The following is a 17331-nucleotide window of genomic DNA, read 5'->3' as shown; positions in this document are numbered from 1 at the left end:
TAAAACAGGGTTATGTTTATTTACATGTAAATTACAGTTCTGGAATACCCATTCTGTTACACGCTTTTGCAATTAGGAACATTTTCAAATTGAATTGGATTTTTGATCAATTGCTAAATTGTCACTAACACTGGACGTCGAAAAGTAGTAGAAATTTGGTCAATCTGAGCCTGGCCTTGATTTCAATATGTCGCTTTTGGCACAGTCCGGAGCGGCCTTAATTTGGCCCAAACCGGAACCAATCATAGACGTTTATGTTTCAGAAGTGTGGGGAATATAGTACAATAGAGCACAGAGTAAAGTCAAAAGTTGAATATAGTACAGTACACAGTAGAGCACACGAGTTGAGTACTTTAATGTACTGTATTGAGCTGTACTATACTGAACTAGGCTATACGCTACTGAACTCTACTCTACTATTCTGTACTGTACTCTCATTAGGCTCCCGAGTGGCGCAGCGGTCTAAGGCACTGCATCTCAGTGCTAGAGACGTCACTACAGACCCTGGTTCGGTCCCGGGCTGTATCACAATCGACGGTGATCAGTAGTCATGTAGGACGCACAATTGGCCCAGCATTGTCCGGGTTAGGGGAGGGTTTGGCCGGGGTAGGCCGTCATTGTAAAATAAGAATTTGTTCAAATTAAGGTTTAAGAAAAACAATACTGAGCTCTACGGTGCTGTACTTTGATGTCCAAACATTTTAAACATACAGTTAAAGTAGTAAGTTTACAAACACTTAGGTTGGAGTCATTAAAACTCATTTTTCAACCACTCCACAAATTTCTTGTTAACAAACTATAGTTTTGGCAAGTCGGTTAGGACATCTACTTTGTTCATGACACAAGTAATTTTTCCAACAATTGTTTACAGACAGATTATTTCACTTATTCACTGTATAACAATTTCAGTGGGTCAGATCAGAAATTTACATACCTTACGTTGACTGTCCCTTTAAACAGCTTGGAAAATTCCAGAAAATTATGTCATGGCTTTAGAAGCTTCTGATAGGCTCATTGACATAATTTGAGTCAATTGGAGGTGTACCTGTGGATGTATTTCAAGGCCTACCTTCAACCTCAGTGCCTCTTTGCTTGACATCATGGGAAACTCAAAAGAAATCAGCCAAGACCTCAGAAAAAAAATTGTAGACCTCCACAAGTCTGGTTCATCCTTGGGAGCAATTTCCAAATGCCTGAAGGTACCATGTTCATCTGTACAAACAATAGTACGCAAGAATAAACACCATGGGACCACACAGCCATCATACCGCTCAGGAAGGAGACGCCTTCTGTCTCCTAGAGATGAACATACTTTGGTGCGAAAAGTGAAAATCCCAGAACAACAAGTCCTATATCGACATAACCTGAAAGTCCACTTAGCAAGGAAGAAGCCACTGATCAAAAACCGCCATAAAAAAAGCCAGACTACAGTTTGCAACTGCACATGGGGACAAAGATCGTACTTTTTGGAGAAATGTCCTCTGGTCTGATGAAACAAAAATAGAACTGTTTGGCAATAATGACCATCGTTATGTTTGTAGGAAAAAATTGGGATGCTTGCAAGCCGAAGGACACCATCCCAACTGTGAAGCACGGGGGTGGCAGCATCATGTTGTGGGGGTGCTTTGCTGCAGGACGGACTGGTGCACTTCACAAAATAGATGGCATCATGAGGTAGGAAAATTATGTCGATATATTGAAGTCACATGTCAAGATATGTCAGGAAGTTAAAGCTTGGTCTCAAATGGATCTTCCAAATGGACAATAACCCCAAACATACTTCCAAAGTTGTGGCAAAATGGCTTAAGGATAAAAAAGTCACGGTATTGGATTGGCCAGCACAAAGCTCTGACCTCAACCCTATAGAACATTTGTGGGCAGAACTGAAAAAGCGTGTGCGAGCAAGGAGGCCTGCAAACCTGACTCAGTTACACCAGCTCTGTCAGGAGGAATGGGCCAAAATTCACCCAACTTATGTGACATTCACCCAACTTAACTCTGACATTTCACATTCTTAAAATGAAGTGGTGATCCTAACTAACCTAAGACAGGGAATTTTTACTAGGATTAAATTCCAGGAATTGTGAAAAACTGAGTTTAAATGTATTTTGCTAAGGTGTATGTAAACTTCCGACTTCAACTGTAGATGTTTACGATTGGTTCAGATTTGGTACAGACCAAACTCCGTACCAACCAAAAAGCTCCTTAAAATAATAGCCAGTGTGTAGCACAATACCCAAATATGCAAAGGAGGACATTTCATATTTATACCTTTTTGTATTTAGGATATATCACCATGAATTGGAAATTATTTCCATAATTATGCATTTCTGTGTATTTCAGATCAGGTACACATGATGAAATGTCGTTACTGCAATTCTGTTGCCGGGTGTACATCCACTTCACTTACTGTAGTTCAATAACCCAAATAAATGTTTTCAAACTCAAGGTGTTATGTCATAGCAGACACCCCATTCTTTCTGCAGACATCTTTGAATCTTAAAGCTGCAAAATGTGACCTGGCAAATTAACATAGAAATGTGAATTATAGATCTTAATTCTCATTGAAAACAAATCTAAGAGCTGTTCTATTTTAGTTTTTGAGTCTTTTGCTTTCGGTTTTGTACACCATCTTCAAACAGCTGAAAATACAATATTTTTGCTTATGGAAAATATATTCCAGTGGTTTTGATGGTACAATTAGTTATTACACTATACTTGCTTGTTTTATCACATAAATTGAAATTTGGCTAACGATTAGAATTTTTGCAACCAGGAAAGGTTGAGCGATTGCACCTTTAAAGACACACCTTGGTGTCTAAGAAAATATTTTCTAAACCTCCCACTTTTGTCTGGATGTGTTAATGTGTAGATCATACATGCATAATCTATCAGCAGAATTACTGTCCTCAATTAAATTCCTAGTTTGAAAGCGATTGTTTTCTTGATGCTGTGCTTGACATTTTCTCTACATTTCCCCCCATGTGGGCTAGCCCCCTAGCAATTTGAGTTCCAGCCAATGAGATTCAGCCCCTCGCATTTGGGTGACGGCAAGAGGCCTTCCCTGCATTATCCAATGAGGTTGCAGGGTGGGCTCAGTGGACACAGTAGAGGGAGAGCGAGCGCAATGACGTGATGCACATATCTGCACGTGATGTAGTATGCCATTTTCGGGGACCCCTTTTGGCTCGTGAGTGTAACTTTCAGAACCACTGGCTAAAAACTATACAAAAGTACCGGAGAGTATCTCTTAATTCAAAGCAGATATTTAACAGTTTTTGGAAAACTTGGTCACACAAACTGAGGGAGAAAATTCAACAGAAATTCTGTTACCAAACTTTGCATCTGCACAGTTCTTCCATGAAATGTTGAGTGTAAATTCTTCCTTGTGCGTAGAGTATGGTCTGTTAAACTTTGACATCAATTTAGTTTTTTGGCATACATTTTCACGTGAAAAACCAGTCTGTGCAATTCTGTTACCATGGAATTTCCCACATGTGTGATCACATGAATGTATACTAAAGGAAACCATAGACTAGAGCGCAAACTCATACCATGTTATACCACTGTACTGTGTAATGAACATGCTATGTCGCCTAATTCATTACTATGCCCAGGCCAGGGAGTCATCTTTTTCTATTACCCTTGCTTCCATTTTGTGGCTAAATCAGAGCTTGCAAAGTCTGTCACTTTTGGAGGGAACCCTAGATTACTGATTTGATGTCATGACACATTGCTCCCAGCCTACATGTTTGGGAGAAGTGTATTGATCATTCACTCCAATAGTGTAGTCAATATTTGTCTTACTTCTTTAACTCTGCACTGTTGGGAATGGGCTCGTAAGTAAGCATTTCACTGTAAAGTCTACACCTGTTGTATTTGGCTCATGTGACCAATAAAATATATGATTTGATTTTGATTAGGTTCATTATTCTGCAAACTGGGTCATATTTCCTAATGAAGGTAAGCTCAAACGCTTCCAAAAAGAGCTTGAAATCCCCCCAATTAATTTTCTCTGATTGATTTGAGGATGCTGCCAGACAGATGTGCATCATAAGCCAGATTTGGGCAGATGTACAGTGGCAAGAAAAAGTAAGTGAACCCTTTGGAAATACCTGAATTTCTGTGTAAATTGGTATCTGATCTAAGTCACAACAATAGACATACACAGTCTGCTTAAACTAATAACACACAAACAATTATAAGTTTGTCTTCATTGAACACACTGTGTAAACATTCACAGTGCAGGGTGGGAAAAGTATGTGAACCCTTGGATTTAATAACTGGTTGACCCTCCTTTGGCAGCAATAACCTCAACCAAATGTTTTCTGTAGTTTCGGGATCAGACCTGCACAACGGTCAGGAGGACTTTTGGACCATTCCTCTTTAGAAAACTATTTCAGTTCAGCAATATTCTTGGGATGTCTGGTGTGAACTGCTCTCGAGGTCATGCCATAATCATCTCAATCGGGTTGAGGTCAGGACTCTTGACTGGGCCACTCCAGAAGGTGTATTTTCTTCTGTTGAAGCCATTCTGTTGTTGATTTACTTCTGTGTTTTGGGTCATTGTCCTGTTGCATCACCCAACTTCTGTTGAGCTTCAATTGGCGGACAGATAGCCTTACATTCTCCTGCAAAATGTCTTGATAAACTTGGGAATTCATTTTTTCCGTCGACAATAGCAAGCTGTCCCGGCCCTGAGGCAGCAAAGCAGCCCCAAACCATGAGGCTCCCTCCACCATACTTTACAGTTGGGATGAGGTTTTGATGTTGGTGTGCTGTGCCGTTTTTTCTCCACACATAGTGTTGTGTGTTCCTTCCTAACAACTCAACTGTAGTTTCATCTGTCCACAGAATATTTTGCCAGTAGCACTGTGGAACCTCCAGGTGCACTTTTGCAAACTTCAGACATGTAACAATGGTTTTTTTGGACAGCAGTGGCTTTTTCCGTGGTGTCCTCCCATGAACACCATTCTTGTTTGGTGTTTTACGTATCGTAGACTCGTCAACATAGATGTTAGCATGTTCCAGAGATTTCTGTAAGTCTTTAGCTGACACTAGGATTCTTCTTATTAACCTCATTGAGCATTCTGCACTGTGTTCTTAGTCATCTTTGCAGGACGGCCACTCCTGGGGAGAGTAGCAACAGTGCTGAACTTTCCATTTATAGACAGTTTGTTTTACCGTGGACTGATGAACATCAAGGCTTTTAGAGATACTTTTGTAACCCTTTCCAGCTTTATGCTAAATCTATTTTAGTCGAGGCATGGTTCACATCAGGCAATGCTTCTTGTGAATAGCAAACTCAAATTTTGTGAGTGTTTTTTATAGGGCAAGGCAGCTCTAACCAACATCTCCACTCTCGTCTCATTGATTGGACTCCAGGTTAGCTGAGTCCTGACTCCAATTAGTTTTTGGAGAAGTCATTATCCAAGGGGTTCACATACTTTTTCCAACCTACACTGTGAATGTTGAAATAATGTATTCAATATAGACAAGAAAAATACAATCATTTGTGTGTTATTAGTTTAAGCACACAATGTTTGTCTATTGTTGTGACTTAGATGAATATCAGATCATCTTTGATGACCAATTTATACAGAAATCCAGGTAATTCCAAAGGGTTCACATACTTTTTCTTGACACTGTATAATTAGGTAGTTCATTAAATAAGACAAAGAACATTTCTGAGATGCCATACATTTTGCTACTGACTGAAGGTGTGAGTAGTTAGACCCAGGCTTAAAACATGTACAATACAGAATGTAGCCTAATGCAGCTCTCACCAGAAAGATTCTTATAAACTCAGCAAAAAAAGAAACGTCCCTTTTTCAGGACCCTGTCTTTCAAAGATAATTTGTAAAAATCCCAAAAAGTTCAAATATTCATTGTAAAGGGGTTAAACACTGTTTCCCATGCTTGTTCAATGAACCATAAACAATTAATGAACATTCACCTGTAGAAACCGCGAACAGACGGTAGGCAATTAAGGTCACAGTTATGAAAACTTAGGACACTGTAGAGGCTTTTCTACTGACTCTGGAAAAACACCAAAAGAAAAATGCCCAGGGTCCCTGCTCATCTGCGTAAACGTGCCTTAGGCATGCTGCAAGGAGGCATGAGGACTGCAGATGTGGCCAGGGCAGTAAAATGCAATGTCCGTACTGTGAGACACCTAAGACAGCGCTACAGGGAGACAGGACGGACAGCTGATCGTTCTCGCAGAGGCAGACCACGTGTAACAACACCTGCACAGGATCGGTACATCCGAACATCACACCTGCGGGACAGGTACTGGATTGCGGAAAAAACAACTCCCCGAGATACACCAGGAACGCACAATCCCTCCATCAGTGCTCAGGCTGTCCGCAATAGGCTGAGAGAGGCTGGACTGAGGGCTTGTAGGCATGTTGTAAGGCAGGTCCTCACCAGACATCACCGGCAACAATGTCACCTATGGGCACAAATCCACCGTCGTTGGACCAGACAGGACTGTCAAAAAGTGCTCTTCACTGACGAGTTTCGGTTTTGTCTCACCAGGGGTGATGGTCGGATTCGCATTTATCGTTGAAGGAATGAGCGTTAAATTGAGGCCTGTACTCTGGAGCGGGATCGAGGTGGAGGGTTCGTCATGGTCTGGGGCGGTGTGTATCATCAGACTGAGCTTGTTGTCATTGCAGGCAATCTCAACGCTGTGCGTTACAGGGAAGACATTCTCCTCCCTCATGTGGTACTCTTCCTGCAGGCTCATCCTGACATGATCTTCCAGCATGACATTGGCACCAGCCATACTGCTCATTCTGTGTGTGATTTCCTGCAAGACAGGAATGTCAGTGTTCTGCCATGGCCAGCGAAGAGCCCAGATCTCAATCCCATTGAGCATGTCTGGGACCTGTTGGATCGGAGGGTGAGGGCTAGTGCCAGTCCCCCCAGAAATGTCTGGGAACTTGCAGGTGCCTCGGTGGAAGAGTAGGGTAACCTCTCACAGCAAGAGCTGGCAAATCTGGTGGAGTCCATGAGGAGGAGATGCACTGCAGTACTTAATGATGCTGGTGACCACACCAGATACTGACTGTTACTTTTGATTTTGACAACTTTTTCCATTTCTGTTAGGCACATGTCTGTGGAACTTGTTCAGTTTGTCTCAGTTGTTGAATCTTGTTATGTTCATACAAATATGTTCATACAAATATTTACACATGTTAAGTTTGCTCAAAATAAAAGCAGTTGACAGTGAGAGGACGTTTCTTTTTTTGCTGAGATTAGATCAGAAGTAGGCCTAGGTCTCAGGTAAAGAAGATGATCTATTAATAGCTGAACTAGGGCCCCATTCATTTCGAATTAGGCTAGAATGAGGACTCCGTTTACTTCCTATTTCATGAACCATAACAAACATTTTAGTTAAGCTTATAATGTTGATAACCTGAGGACAGTGGTTCTATTGATTCATTTAACATAAGTATGTTTCCTTCTGTTCACCAGTACAGTACCTGATGTGGTAGTGGGAGATGAGACAGTGAGAGAGAGCCTCTCCTTAGATCCACATCCCATGAGATGGGAGCCAACACCAGCCAGATCAGTGACCTGTCAGAGAACCAGAGCCTCCGGACCCTGATCGGCACAGAGTCCATCTCAGAGAATGACCCCTTCTGGAACCAGCTCATCTCCTTCACATTCATCAGCCCCACTAGCAGGTAAGAACATGTCCCGTATCCTTACACCACAGACAGAATCATGATGTAATTTTCTTGACCCCGCCACCTGACGAGTTGGGGCCAGACCAGCATACCCACCAGGGAAACTATGCTGGCTCTCTCCTCAGTACCAGATGTCTTGGCTCGACCACTTTTCCCGTAACGTGAGAACTGAGAACATGGTGCACTAGGTAGGGAATAGGGTGCCATTTGGGACGCAGCCCATGATAAAGTAGTACACAACAACCATAGCAGTTGGGAAGACGGCACAAACAAATCTGGGACCAGGCTAATAAAGTTGGTTGGTTGTTTTTAATGTTTAATCACATAGAAATTGAGTTGTTGAAATACAGGTGTTGCTGTCACACATAATTACACATTTCCCCCAAAATGGGAAAATGTTTAAAGTTGCTATGTGTAACTTTTTGGGTGACCCAACCACATTCACGTAGAAATGTGTGTTATAGATCTGTCATTTTCATTGAAAGCAAATCTGAGCAGAGGTAGATATGTTCTGTGTGTGCCTTTTCTATGCGCCAGTTCTTAAGTTTATTTTTTGAGTCGTTTACTTTCGTTTTTGTACACCAGCTGAAAACACAATTTTGGGTTATGGAAAAGAAAATTCACAGCACTTTGGATGGTATGATGATTCTTTACACTGTACTTGCTTGTTTTATCACATAAGGACTCCCGAATGGCGCTGCGGTCTAAGGCACTGGATCTCAGTGCTAGAGGCGCCACTACAGACCCTGGTTCGATTCCAGGCTGTATCACACCGGCTGTGATTGGGAGTCCCATATGGCAGCGCACAATTGGCCCAGCATCATCCGGGTTTGGCCGGGGTAGCCTGTCATTTTAAATAAGAATTTGTTCTTAACTGACCTGCCTAGTTAAATAAAGGTAAAATCAAAAATAATAATTAGAAACTGAAATTAGGCTAACTATTCTAATTTTAGCAACCAGGAAATGTCGGAGCGATTTCCATATAGTGCTTCTTTTAAGTAGATCAAACACCAGTTTTGTAATGTTTACCGTGGCTTCACTTTGCCCTCACCAATTACGTAATTTTCTGTCAATAACATACACACGCACGCACACACACACTGTGTTTTTATACTCCAGAGAACCGGAAACTGCAAAAGAACGGTATTTCTCGAGGAACAGAATCAGAACTGGGAACGAAAGTGATCTATACAGAACCTTTATTTTAATAACGTGGGAACCGGTTAATAGTGTTCTTTTAGATTTCGGACATTGTTTTCCAGTCCCTCAAAACGCAACAAGCGCCTATTCAAAGCCCTTACTCTGTCACTCAGAAATGTATACCAGTGTCTGCCTGCCTGCCAGCTGAGAACTTTTTGCCTGTCTCCCCCTCCAAAGCATAGTCTACTGTAGCTTACTGATGTTACAAGCCTGATTCAGTAATTACGGAGAGATTTTTAATTAGAGAATGTTTATCACATTTCACGTTGAATGTCTTTGAATTTATGAGAGATGGGTTAATGTTGGACCAGAGCCAGCTAGCTTGTGTGTGAAGAGCGGCAACAGAATTAAAATAAAAACACGTATTACCTTTTTGTAGTCAATACATCCATAATTCCTTTATAGAAGCTGCTCCTCCATCGGTATAATTCTGTGGGCCTAATTCAGATAATGCATGTCATAACAACAAGATGACCAGCAAGGCTCAATATTAAGACGAGACATACAGTTGAAGTCGAAAGTTTACACTTAGGTTGGAGTCATTAAAACTCGTTTTTCAACCACTTCACAAATTTCTTATTAATTAACAAACTATAGTTTTGGCAAGTCGGTTAGGACATCTACTTTGTGCATGACACAAGTAATTTTCCCAACAATTCTTTACAGACAGATTATTTCACTTCTAATTCACTGTATCACAATTCCAGTGGGTCAGAAGTTTACATACACAAAATTGACTGTGCCTTTAAACAGCTTGGAAAATTCCAGAAAATGATGTCATGGCTTTAGAAGCTTCTGATAGGCTAATTGACATCATTGTCAATTGGAGGTGTACCTGTGGATGTATTTCAAGGCGTACCTTCAAACGCAGTGCCTCTTTGCTTGACATCATGGGAAACTCAAAAGAAATCAGCCAATAACTCAGAAAAAAAATTGTAGACCTCCACAAGTCTGATTCATCCTTGGGAGCAATTTCCAAATGCCTGAAGGTACCACATTCATCTGTACAAACAATAGTACACAAGTATAAACACCATGGGACCACGCAGCCATCATACCGCTCAGAAAGGAGACGCGTTCTGTCTCCTAGAGATGAACATACTTTGGTGTGAAAAATGCAAACCAATCCCAGAACAACAGTAAAGGACCTTGTGAAGATGCTGGAGGAAACCGGTACAGAAGTATCTATATCCACAGTAAAACGAGTCCTTTATCGACATAACCTGAAAGGCTGCTCAGCAAGGAAGAAGCCACTGCTCCAAAACCGCCATATAAAAGCCAGACTACGGTTTGCATCTGCACATGGGGACAAAGATGGTACTTTTTGGAGAAATGTCCTCTGGTCTGATGAAACAAAGATATAACTGTTTGGCCATAATGACCATCGTTATGTTTGGAGGAAAAAGGGGGAGGCTTGCAAGCCGAAGAACACCATCCCAACCGTGAAGAACGGGGGTGGCAGCATCATGTTGTGGGGGTGCTTTGCTGCAGGACGGACTGGTGCACTTCACAAAATGGATGGCATCATGAGGTAGGAAAATTACGTGGAAATAATGAAGCAACATCTCAAGACATCAGTCAGGAAGTTAAAGCTTGGTCGCAAATGGGTCTTCCAAATGGACAATGACCCCAAGCATACTTCCAAAGCTGTGGCAAAATGGCTGAAGGACAACAAAGTCAAGGTATTGGAGTGGACATCACAAAGCCCTGACCTCCTATATAACATTTGTGGGCAGAACTGAAAACGCGTGTGCGAGCAAGGAGGCCTACAAACCTGACTCAGTTACACAAGCTCTGTCAGGAGGAATGGGCCAAAATTCACCCAACTTATTGTGGGAAGCTTGTGGAAGGCTACCCAAAACGTTTGACCCAAGTTAAACAATTTAAAGACAGTGCTACCAAATACTAATTGAGTGTATGTAAACATTTGACCCACTGGGAATGTGATGAAAGAAATAAAAGCTGAAATAAATAATTCTCTCTACTATTATTCTGACATTTCACATTCTTAAAATGAAGTGGTGATCCTAACTGACCTAAGACAGGGAATTTTTACTAGGATTAAATGTTAGGAATTGTGAAAAACTGAGTTTAAATGTATTTGGCTAAGGTGTATGTAAATTTCCAACTTCAACTGTAGATATTAAGTTCTCTTTTCCGAGCCAAGTAAAACATTTTTTTTTCTGACAACTACAATAGAGATTTCAGTTGTCCGATTGGGCAAGTAAAAAATTCACCCAAGAATCACAATATCAAACAATTTCTCTGATCAGAATTGCATCAAGCAGTGCACAGCAGGGCAGTGCATGGTTGACATTGAGTAAATTGCCTATATTCCTATTTGATATAGCCCATTTCAATAAATTATGTTGTATTTACACGTCAAGAGAACAGTGTAGACAGAGCTAAGAGTCTCACCAAAGCAACGAAAAATATCCAGCCAGAAAAAGCTTTTTTCTCTTTCTCGAATGTCGGATGATCTGAGCCATTAGCCGAAGTCTGTTTTTATAGTGGACACTCCGGTGTCTTATTGTTATATTAGCCCAAATGTTATAGATTCTCACCATTTGATATAAATATTACTCTGCCTATTATTAAGCCACTTTTTCATCTTAATGCATGCTGGATTTATCCTCCCGTGCTATTTCAAACAATGAAAGCCTAGATCTCCGTTAGATTCATTCATTCAGTTTGTTCCAAACCAAACGACCAAAAGCCTAATCCTACTAATTGAAATATCGTAAAAGCATGAAGACAAATTTAAAGTTATTAAGTATTCGAGTAAAGTGTGAAGATATACCTAGGCTACTACACATCTCTTTCTTGCCAAGGCTCCACCAGAGTGGAATAGGCTGTTAGAAAAGATTTGGCTCCACTAAACATATTTTGTCATTGTCATTCTGTCATTTCGTCTCGTCCCTCCCGTAGCATGCGAGCTTGCGCTAGCAGTCTTTGTGTTGAACATTAAAAAAATAATAATTTGGGATGGCCGCTAGGGGCTGATAACATTGTCTATGGGCTGGCAAAGAAAATGATTTGTTCTTCACTCATTTCAGTCACCTTTCTGTCCGATGGTGTTTGACCTTTTTTGGGAGGGGGGAGAGACGCGACTTCAGCTTTCGGACATGTAAAAAATCTGTCCTACTTGTCCGTTAATGTCAAGCCCTGCCCAGCGCTTTAAGCCAAGTCGTCTCCTCCACCCTCTCTTGCTTTCTCGCAAAATTTCAGTCGCATCTCACACACTACACTTGTCTGTCCAATGCATGTAAATAGCTTGCCCGCTCCAGAGCAAGCTGCTCTAGCCGCAATGATTGGTGAAGGAATTTAATGTCGAGCTAAATGTAAAAAATTAATTGAACTCTATGGGCCCTGGTCAAAAGTAGTGCAAAACATTGGGGATAAGGTGCCATTTGGGACTCACCCCGGGCTGCAAACCTTTAGTTCTAAAGGTTCCGGTTTATACACATCAGCTTGGAGTAATGTTCTAACCGACTTTATGATCAGATGTGACCGTAAATGTAGTTGACCTTAAGTTACAGTAACAGCTTGCTGAAATGGTAGGTGTTTTCTGTTTGTACAGTACAAGCTTATTGACATTAGTGAGGCACGTAAGAGGAGTGGGTGTTTTCAAGTGGTAGTTCTGGGAAACCGGAGTTAGCCAATGAGAGTTTTGAGACGTTTATAATTGTACTCTAATTCTGTTTCTATGAATGAGTGTGTTGTGACTATGCTAACTTAACAGTAGAGGTAGGTAGACTGATGACGACAACTTCTCATTTCAGAGAACTGTCCAGAGTTCCACAGTGCTGTGGTATTGAATTGACCAACGTTTTCTCGCTCTGTCTCTCTCTCGCTCTTTTGCTCTCTCTCTCTCGCTCTCTTGCTCATTCTCTCTCCTCTACAGTGTTAACTCCAAGCTGTTGGAAGAGGCAGTTATTCCCCTGGCCAAGATCCTGAGTACGTCTTATGTTTGTTGGTTTGAGTGTTATGCCTGCCTGCCTGACACATGCATGCATGCATGCATGCATGCATACATACATCCATCACACACACACAGTACATTCCGAAAGTATTCAGACTAGAGGTCGACCGATTATGATTTTACAACGGCGATACCGATTATTGGAGGACCAAAAAAGGCCGATACCAATTAATCGGCCAATTTTTATATATATATTTGTAATAATGACAATTACAACAATACTGAATGAACACTTATTTTAACTTAATATAATACATCAATAAAGTCAATTTAGTCTCAAATAAATAATGAAACATGTTCAATTTGGTTTAAATAATGCAAAAACAGTGTTGGAGAAGAAAGTAAAAGTGCAATATGTGCCATGTTAAAAAGCTAAAGCTTAAGTTCGTTGCTCAGAACATGAGAACATATGAAAGTTGGTGGTTCCTTTTAACAGGAGTCTTCAATATTCCCAGGTAAGAAGTTTTAGGTTGTAGTTATTATAGGACTATTTCTCTCTATACCATTTGTATTTCATATACCTTTGACTATTGGATGTTCTAAAAGGTACTTTAGTATTGCCAGCCTAATTTCGGGAGTTGATAGGCTTGAAGTCATAAACAGCGCGATGCTTGAAGCACAGCGAAGAGTTGCTGGCAAATGCAGGAAAGTGCTGTTTGAATGAATGCTTACGAGCCTGCTGCTGCCTACCACCGCTCAGTCAGACTGCTCTATCAAATCATAGACTTAATTATAATATAATAACACACAGAAATACGAGCCTTAGGTCATTAATATGGTCAAATCCGGAAACTATCATTTCGAGAACAAAACAGTGAAAACAGTGAAATACGGAACCGTTCCGTATTTTATCTAACGGGTGGCATCCATAAGTCTAAATATTGCTGTTACATTGCACAACCTTCAATTTTATGTCATAATTATGTAAAATTCAGGCAAATTAATTACGGTCTTTGTTAGGAAGAAATGGTCTTCACACAGTTCGCAACGATCCAGGCGGCCCAAACTGCTGCATATACCCTGACTGCTTGCGCAGAACGCAAGAAAAGTGACACAATTTCCCTAGTTAAAATAAAATCATGTTAGCAGGCAACATTAACTAAATATGCAGGTTTAAAAATATATACCTGTGTATTGATTTTAAGAAAGGCATTGATGTTTATGGTTATGTACACATTGGTGCAACGACAGTGCTTTTTTTGCAAATGCGCTTTTTAAATCACCCATTTGGCGAAGTAGGCTGTGATTCAATGATAAATTAACAGGCACCGCATCGATTATATGCAAGGCAGGACAAGCTAGATAAACTAGTAATATCATCAACCATGTATAGTTAACTAGTGATTATGTTAAGATTGATTGTTTTTATAAGTTTAATGCTAGCTAGCACCTTACCTTGGCTCCTTGCTGCACTCGCATAACAGGTAGTCAGCCTGCCACGTAGTCTCCTCGTGGAATGCAATGTAATCGGCCATAATCGGTGTCCAAAAATGCCGATTACCAATTGTTATGAAAACATGAAATCGGTCCTAATTAATCGTCCGTTCCGATTAATCGGTCGACCTCTAATTCAGACACCTTGACTTTTCCACATTTTGTTATGTTACAGCCTTATTCTAAAATTAATGTTTTTTACCCCTCATCAATCTACACACAACACTCCATAATGACAAAGCAAAAAAAGTTTTTTTAGCAATCTTTGCAAACCTTTGCAAATGTAAACTGATTACAGCGATTACAGTCTTGAGTCTTCTTGGGTATGACTCTACAAGTTTGGCACACTTGTATTTGGGGAGTTCCTTTCATTCTTCTCTGCAGATCCTCTCAAGCTCTGTCAGGTTGGATGGGGAGCGTTTTCAGGTCTCTACAGAGATGTTCGATCGGGTTCAAGTCCAGGCTCTGGCTGTGCCACTCAAGGACATTCAGAGACTTGTCCCGAAGCCACTCCTGTGTTGTCTTGGCTGTGTGCTTAGGGTCGTTGTCCTGTTGGAAGGTGAACCTTTGCCTCAGTCTGAGGTCCTAGGCGCTCTGGAGCAGGTTTTCATCAAGGATCTCTCTGTACTTTACTCCATTCATCTTTCCCTCGATCCTGACTAGTCTCACAGTCCCTGCCACTGAAAACCATCCCCACAGCATGATGCTGCCACCAGAATGCTTAACCGTAGGGATGGTGCCACGTTTCCTCCAGATGTGACGCTTGGCATTCAGGCCAAAGAGTTAAATCTTGGTTTCATCAGACCAGAGAATCTTGTTTCCATTGTGTTCTTGGGGACCTTCAATGCTGCAGAAATTTTTTGCTACCCTTCTCCAGATCTGCGCCTCGACACAATCCTGTCTTTGAGCTCTACGGACAATTCTTTCGACCTCATATGGCTTGGTTTTTGCTCTGACATGCACTGTCAACTGTGGGACCTTATGCAGACAGTTGTGTGCCTTTCCAAATCATGTCCAATCAATTAAATTTACCTCAGGTGGACTCCAATCAAGTTGAAGAAACATCTCAAGGATGATCAATGGAAACCGGATGAGCTCAATTTCGAGTCTCATAGCAAAGGGTCTGAATACTTATGTGAATAAGGTATTTCTGTTTTTATTTTTAATACTTTTCCAAGAATTTCTAAAAACCTGTTGTCGCTTTGTCTTTATGGGGTATTGTGTATAGATTGCTGAGGATTTGTTTTATTGTATCAATTTTAGAATAAGGCTGTAAAGGCCTAATTAGTGGAGTGCTGTGGAGATGGTTGTCCATCTATTCTGGAAGGTTCTCCCAGCGCCACAGAGGAACTCGACATGTCATACATGTCAATCCAGAGCATCCCATACATGCTCAATGGGTGACATGTCTGGTGCGTATCCATGCCATGGAACCGGGACATTTTCAGCTTACAGCTTACGTGCATTATCATGCTGAAACGTGAGGTGATGGCGGCGGATGAATGGTACAACAATGGACCTCAGGATCAGGATACCTTGTCACGGTATCTCTGTGCATTTAAATTGCCATTGATAAAATGAAATTGTGTTCGTTGTCTGTACCCATACCATAACCCCACCGCCACCATGGGGCACTCTGTTTACAACGTTGACATTAGCAAACCGCTTGCCCACACCACGCCTTACACGTGGTCTGCAGTTTTGAGGCCGGTTGGATGAATGGCAAAATTCTCAAAAATTACATTGGAGGTGGCTTATGGTAGCGATATTAACATTAAATTCTCTGGCAACTGCTCTGGTGGACATTCTTGCAGTCAGCATACCAATTGCACACTCCCTCAAAACCTATGACATCTGTGGTATTGTGTTGTGTGGCCTTTTATTGTCCCCCAGTACAAGGTGCACCTGAGTAATGATCATGCTGTGTAATTCGCTTTTTGATATGCTACAACTGTCAGGTGGATGGATTATCATGGCAAAGGAGAAATGCTTACTAACAGGAATACAAACATATTTGAGAGAATTAAGCTTCTTGATCATATGGACCATTTCTGGGATCTTTAATTTCAGCTCATGAAACAGGACCAACACTTTACATGTTGTGTTTTATATTTCTGTTCAGTATAGATTATTGATGTAATGTGTGTCAGAATCACCAAGCAGTTCTTTTAAATACAGTGTACTGTGCCTTCCTCTCTCCTCTCCGGTCTGTCCCTCCTACAGTTGAGAACAATCCCAGAACAGGGAATTTTGGAGCCCTCGTGAGAATATTCCTGGGAAGAACCAAAGAGTTGAAAATATCCACAGAATGCCAAGAGTGAGTACAATGTGTAAAACCAAGTAACAAGTGCTGTTCCAAGAACAAGTGATGGGATGGGAATCGGTGATCTAAATTGAGTAGTTCAATAATAAATAGACCTTGGATGCTTATGTTTAAATCAATGACCGGGATGAAATGGTCATGTAGGCTTAGAGTTTGGGACTATGACATGGATAGTATGTGTGTGTGCTGTACTCATGATTTAGTGGTAATGCTGTAGCAGAACCATTGACTTTTTACATTTCCCATGGGAATTCACCAAAAGGTAGAGTTTGGCCTGTGTTGGTGACAAACCCAACCGCACTCTGGATGGGAGATCCAACTCATCCAAGTTGAAATCCAGATGATCTGATAAGTGTTTCATTCATAAACCTGAGGGTGGAGTGAGTTAGTCAGTTATCCCTCCCTATTCCTCTCTACAATCTGGTTTTCCGTTTTTACCCACATAATTGGAGGCGTATTTGCGTTGTGCTGTGATTCGCTCTGGTCATGAACACTATGGGATTTTGTCACCGTAGTTGGATTGGAAGTGGCCATGCGGTCTAATGATACCCGTGAGAGATCCCGCTTATGGTCACTTGTAAGAGAAGAGGAGCAGCTGTCAGACCTCTAAGGCAAGAGACACACCAGCGGTTGTCAGACACCAGCTGTCAGACTTCCAGTAAGTAAGAGACATCAACTAAAACTTCATAGTAATT

At 41.2% G+C, this 17331-nt stretch overlaps 1 protein-coding gene across 2 annotated transcripts in view; it reads left to right on the top strand.

Moving 5' to 3' along the window:
- dym (dymeclin) overlaps positions 1–17331 on the top strand; it is a 143447-nt gene that overhangs the window by 1215 nt on the left and 124901 nt on the right. Inside the window, exons 1-4 of one of the 2 annotated variants that reach the window (XM_070440551.1) lie at positions 1691–4092; positions 7483–7694; positions 12802–12854; positions 16537–16630. In XM_070440551.1, coding sequence (XP_070296652.1) covers positions 7555–7694; positions 12802–12854; positions 16537–16630 — 287 coding nt within the window. In that variant the 5' untranslated portion in view covers positions 1691–4092; positions 7483–7554. Of the gene's footprint in view, positions 1–1690; positions 4093–7482; positions 7695–12801; positions 12855–16536; positions 16631–17331 lie in introns of those variants that run through there. The other variant, XM_070440548.1, reaches the window with a different exon arrangement.

Source organism: Salvelinus sp. IW2-2015, linkage group LG4q.1:29, assembly GCF_002910315.2.
Source record: "Salvelinus sp. IW2-2015 linkage group LG4q.1:29, ASM291031v2, whole genome shotgun sequence".
Lineage (NCBI taxonomy): Eukaryota > Metazoa > Chordata > Actinopteri > Salmoniformes > Salmonidae > Salvelinus > Salvelinus sp. IW2-2015.
This window is presented reverse-complemented; position numbering and strand designations above follow the sequence as displayed.